The 6,560-nt window shown below is 38.7% G+C and overlaps 1 protein-coding gene across 1 annotated transcript in view; it reads right to left on the reverse strand.

Moving 5' to 3' along the window:
• ITSN2 (intersectin 2) overlaps window positions 1–6,560 on the reverse strand; it is a 158,468-nt gene that overhangs the window by 108,160 nt on the left and 43,748 nt on the right. The window contains exon 13 of the mRNA XM_007939272.2: window positions 4,820–4,907. Within this exon, the coding sequence (XP_007937463.2) occupies window positions 4,820–4,907 (88 nt within the window). The remainder of the gene's footprint in view (window positions 1–4,819; window positions 4,908–6,560) is intronic.

A 6,560-nucleotide genomic window follows, 5' to 3' on the forward strand; every position in this document is an offset into this window, starting at 1 on the left:
CAGTACTGTATGTGCAAAAGGGTTCATATTTGTTGTCTGTACCTCCCATATACCTCTCTATGTCTTTCTCATCCTCAATGCTGCCATATTGGTCACTCACATTTGGTCATTGCCCTTCTCTTCACCCAAATCAATACTTGTCTCTATCTATCTAACAGGTCAGCTGATCTTTGACAAAGGGCCAAAATCCATTAATTGGGGAAGAAATAGTCTCTTTAACAATTGGTGCTAGGAAAACTGGTTATCCATTTACAGAAAAATGAAACAAGGTATGTACCTCACACCATACAGAAAAAGTAACTCCAGATGGATCAAAGACTTAAATGTGAGACCTAAAACTTTAAAGTTCATCAAGGAAAAAATAGGGGCAAACTTAGGGCCATAATTTATGGCATAATAGATTATTAAGCATAACCCAAAATGCACAAACAGCAGAAGATAAACTAGATGAATGGGACCTTCTAAAAATTAAATTTTTATGTTCTTCAAAAGACTTCTCCAAAAGAATAAAAAGAGAACCTACAGATTGGGAAAAAATATTCAGCAGCAATATACCTGACAAGGGACTTACGTCTAAAATTTAGAGAAAACTCCAACACCTCAATATTGAGCAGACAATCCAATCAAAAATAGGCAGAAGACATGAAAAGACACTTCACCAAAGAAGATATTCAGGCGGCCAACAAAGACATGAAGAAATGTTCACCATTGTTAGCCATCAGAGAGATGCAAATCAAAACAACGAGATACCATCTCACTCGAGCACTAATAGCAAAGTTGAACAACACAGAAAATAACAAATGCTGGTGAGGATGTGGAGAGATTGGGACTCTCATACTCTGCTGATGGACTGTAAAATGATACAACCACTATGGAAATCAGTATGGTGATTCCTTAAAAAGTTGGGAATAGAAATACCATTCGATGCAGCAATCCCATTACTCGGTGTATATCCTAAAGAAATGAGAGCCAGGACACGAACAGATAATATGCACACCCACGTTCATCGCAGCATTGTTCACAATAGCAAAGAGATGGAAACAACCTAACTGTCCATCAATAGAAGAATGGATAACCAAACTATGGAACATACACACAACGGAATACTATGCAACACTAAACAATAATGTAGACTCTGTGAAACACTGCATAATGTGGATGAACTTGGAAGACATTATGCTGAGTGAAATAAGTCAATCATGGATAAATATATTAGTTCACTATTGTAAAAAGTCAAGGAAAGGTTTACATATGGAAGCAACCTTTCTTTGTTGGTTACCAGGGACAGGAGAGGTGGGAGGGAAAATTGCTAGACAGGTAAGAAACAAGATTGATTGGGGTGAAGGGAAAGGCAATATACCAAATTGAGTAACACAGTAACACTAAGGAAAAGGAAGACACAGAGAGGTACACAAGAGGTACAGAAAACAAAGATAAACACTTTTATGTATACAATACTGCATTATCAGTGATAACAAACACTAATCCATAGGTAAATAGATGCATGTTGTTGCTGTTGTTATGTGCTGTCAAGTCAGACCCAACTCATAGCGACCCCTCCTTGGGTTTCTGAGGCAGTATCACTACAGAAGTAGACTGCCCAACCTTCCTTCTGAGGAGTGCCTGGTGGGTTTGAACCTCCAGCCTTCTGGTTAGCAGTCAAGTGCCTTAGGAACTATGCTACCAGAGCTTCTAAACAGATGCACAGACAAGCTGAATGATCAGGTATGTCTAGGCAAAAAGTAATACACCCATGACTATATATAAGGTTGGGAGACAGTATTTCTACATACGTAATTTTATATTGTAAGAACGTACATATAAATAAAACCAACAGGGGACAAAGTTATGATAACTTCTAAGCCACAGTCTAAGATGGAGTGAGTTGCTAGACCTGTGGGCTGGAGACCATGGTCACAGGGGACATCAAGCTCAACTGGCATAACATACTACACAAAAACATTTTGCTATATCCTACTATGGTGAGTAGTGACTGCGATCTTAAAAGCTTGGAAGCAGCCATCCAGATGCAACTACTGGTCTCCTCGTCCACACAAGGAAGAATGAAGAAAATTAAAGATGCATGGAAACAGTCCAAGGGACTAGTGGACCATGCAAACCTCAGCCTATGTGACCATGAGACCAGAAGAACTAGTTGGTGCCTGACTACCACTGTCAACTACTGGGAAAGGGATCAGTACGGTAGATCCTAGATAGAATGGGAGAACCATGTGGAATGCAACTGAAAGTCATAAAAAAGACAAGGCTTACTGGTATGATAGAGTCTGGTGAAACCCCTGAGACTGTGGCTCCTAGTTACCCTTCAGGCCTGGAACTGAACTCACTCCCATGACTCCCAGCCAAACAACAGATAGGCATATAGGGTGAACATTTTTACCAGGTAGGTATATTCCTCAGAGTGATCAATCATGGGAGAACAATGGGTAGTATTGGCCCAGGGAGACAGCTCAAGGGGCAGGGATGCATAGGAAAGAAGGATCCAGGGAAAAGATAACTACAGTGAGGAAGTGGGAAGAGAGCTGTTACACTGTGGGGAATTGCAGTCAATGTCATGAAACAAGATGTGTATGAACTACTACATGGAAAATGAATTTTTTTTATAAAACTTTTACCCAAACCACAATAAAAATAATAATAAAAAAAATCAGGTGCAAGGGAGAATGTCTGAGATGTAGACAGATCACATCATTGGAAGGTGGTAAGCACAGTATTCACAAGGATAAACTTTTTGATTCCTGGTGTTTTTTTTTTTTTTGGATGAGAAGAGTCCTTCCACTAGCATAATATTCCCAGCTTCTTGCCATCCTTTCACTAATTGGTGAGTTCAGCTAAGGACCTGGCATGCATAGGCTGGCCCTTCGTTTATCTTGCATTCTTGAGAGTGAGTAGCCCACAAGAAGCCTTCAGAATTGTTTTGTTCACACACCCCAAGTTTTACAGGGCAGTTATAATACTTACAGATAAAGCATTCTCTCCAATATCAGTGTTATCAATGTTATCAATAATGAGGTGATATTTTGATCTTTCATATGTCTTGCTCCTTAGCCTTATTTCACAATTTGTTCAGAACTTGGGCAAAAAAGGACACTATTGGACTGTCTAAGGAGCTGACAGCCTAAGAGCCCTCATAGTGTAATAAAAAGCCCTTTTTATGGAAAAAGACTGACAGATACCCAACAGGAGGCATTTGCTGTTGCTAAGTGCCATCGAGTCTGTCCCAACTCACAGCCACCCTGTGTACACCAGAACCAAACCCTGCCCTGCCCTGCACCATCCTCACAATCACTGCCATGCTTGAGCCCAGCATCACAGCCACTGTGTCAATCCATCTTGTTGAGGGTTTCCCCTTTTTACTGACCCTCTACCAAGCATGATATCCTTCTCCAGGGAATGGTCACTCTGACAAAATGACCAAAGTATGAGAGATGAAATCTGGCCATTCTCGCTTCTGAAGAACACTCTGGCTGTAACTCCTCCAAGACATATTTGTTTGTCTAGCAGTCCATGGTAGTGTCAATATTCTTCACAACTCAAAAGCATCAATTCTGTGGTCTTCTTTATTCACTGTCCAGCTCTCATATGCATATGAAGCTACTGAAAATATCATGGCTTGGGTCAGACACTCCTTAGTCTTCAAAGTGACATCTTTGCTCTTAAACACTTTAAAGAGGTCCTTTGCAGCAGTTCTGCCCAGTGCAATACAATGCTTGAGTCTTGACTGCTGCATCCATGGTCGCTGACTGTGGATCCAAGTGAAATGAAATCTTTGACAACTTCAATCTTTTCTCCACTCATTTAGATGTTACTTATTGGTCTAGCTGTGAGGATTTTTTTGTTTATGTTGAGGTGTAAACCACAGTGAAGGCTGTAGACTTTGATCTTCATCAGTAAGCGCTTCAAGTCTTTCTCAGTTTCAGCAAGCAAAGTTGTATCAGCTGCACATTGCAGATCTTCTTGATATAATCCAGCTTCTTGGATTATTTGCTCAGTATACAGATTGAGTAAGCATGGTGGAAGGATACAACCCTGATGCATACCTTTCCTGATTTTAAACCATGCGGTGTCCCCTTGTTCTGTTTGAATGACTACCGTTTGGTTTCTAATTAGGATACCTTAATTAGCCAGTTCTAACACAAAATTTGCAGATTTACTTTTCTTTTGCTGCATTGTTACTGGCATGCTATCCAATGTAGAGATTTTTTCCCCAGTTTTCTGGTTAGGACTTAAGTCAAGAAAAATGTTACATTCTCATAATTTATCTTGGAATGTTTTGTTCCACAGGTGTCACAGGCAAATTGGTAAAATTCTCTATACGAATCCCAGAGTTAGATAAAGTCCAGGAAGAGTGCACCACTCTGCTTAGGCACACCATTGCTGTACATGCTCACCTAGTATCCTACAGGCTTGGCCCCACAGTAAGGTCTTCTCCCAAACAGTTCTTTGTAACTACTGCAGAGTTTTGCCAAAGTGCATATGAAGTTTTGTGGTGGAGTTAAATTCAGATCTTGTTCAACTACCATATAACATTTTATTTGGTTGGTATTTGAATTACAAGAATAAAACTATTGTTAAAATATGAAGACAGACCATAATTACTACTTATGTTGTGCTAAAAAAATGGATCAAAAAATTCTGTAGCATCTATGATAATATACTTCACACTATTTTTCAATTTTTAACCGACAGGCAAAAAATGTTACTGATAACAGAATAATGCCATTTTTTAACGTCACAGAATATGACTGATACAGTCACTCAGGAAAGAATAAAAGAGACAAAACAAACCTTAGAGACTTACCAGGACTGTTATCAAGTTGCATGTTTTTAATTCTTTCATTTAATAATTGCTTCTCAGGTACCAAATAGATAAGCTTATTTTGATATTCCTTATAAAAAGAAAAATAAGTACTTGATTAAATTCTGTAACATTTATCAAAAATTCTTTGAAAACTTAAAAACAGGACTTAATCATTTTTGAAACCTAGCATACAGGAATGATAACTGTCAAAGACATACAACTTATAAATAAACTACAATGAAATTACATATAATTTACAATATAAATAGTTAAACATAAACTCATTTATGAAAGACTAGCTGAAATTAAGATGGGGCAATCTACTTCCATAGTGATACTGCCTCGGAAACCCAAGAAGGGGTCACTATGAGTCAGGAGCGACTCGATGGCATATAACAACAAACAAAACAAGCTGAAATCAAAAGATGGTATAAAAAGCCCTTGTAACTGGGGGCACATCCTAAAGTCTCACAGTTTTCAGTGTACTGATGGATGACAGAGGCACAGGCCAGGAGGTGCCTTTAGTCACAGTACCTGCACTAAATGGTATATGTAAGGAGGCCATGACCCTCCATGACAAATCAGAGTATCCCAAAGAGGAACTAAAATGCAGGGATAGCTAGGGAAGCAGATTTAAATCAGACAGGATATATTTTTTGGCTTTTGTGTGTATCTGCTGTGACAAAGTGAAGACTGACAAACTGCCAATCCATATAAACTCTCACTGCCATCAAGTCTATTGTGACTCACAGCGACCCCTCCTTGGGTTTCTGAGGCAGTATCTCTACGGAAGTAGATTGCCCAACCTTCCTTCTGAGGAGTGGCTGGTGGGTTTGAACCTCCAGCCTTCTTGTTAGCAGTCAAATGCCTTAGGCATTATGCCAACAGAGCTCCTGCCAATCTATATAGTAAGAGAAATTTGGGAAGGAGACTAGAGATGCAGAATGCTTTCTCAGTCCCTATTCTGCAAACAATGATACTGAACCAGATCTTATTTCACAAGCAAGGAACAGAATTACCAGGGCCCAGAAGGATATATTCAACTTTCTCACCACAATTCTAAAAACAGTAACTTTAAGTCAAAATTTCCTAAAATTACACCACTGCTCACTTATTAATATGGTTAAGCTTCCAAAGACTAGGTCATTATGTGAAAAACAGTGTTACGCAAAAATGGAGGATGACCACATCAGATTATAAAATGCAGGAGGAGTACAACATTATATAACTGCCAAACTACTGAAAATCATGGCCCAGGCAAGCTGACTCATAACCTTAACCATCACAGCCAGCATTACTTTGGTCTTGTACCTTGGAGTTCGTTATTGCCAGATGCATGTCGTTAATGTGCAAATCAATTGATAGACTGTTTTTTGTTGTTGTAAATGCAAAATGTTGGATAATGAGATAAACAGTAAGTGAGGAGTAGGTGCATCCATTAACAACGACAGCATTTTTAAGGTATAGGGAATCTTAAAACACTTTTATTTATAAGGGTATACCTTATATTTATATTTTATAAGGGAATACACCTTTTTATTTTATAAGGGTATACCTTAAAACATTTTTTTTTCTTCTTTTTTTTTAATTTTTTTTTTCCTTATTTTGATTTGGGTGAAGATTTACAGGGCAAATTCACTTTCCATACACCAGTTCACATATACTTTGTCTCATGTCATTGACCACAGTTTACCACAATGCAACAGCTCCCCTCCTACTTCCTCCCCATAGTTACCTCTTC

This window comes from Orycteropus afer, unplaced genomic scaffold (assembly GCF_000298275.1).
Source record: "Orycteropus afer afer isolate SDZICR_OR568_19922 unplaced genomic scaffold, OryAfe1.0 scaffold00058, whole genome shotgun sequence".
NCBI lineage: Eukaryota > Metazoa > Chordata > Mammalia > Tubulidentata > Orycteropodidae > Orycteropus > Orycteropus afer.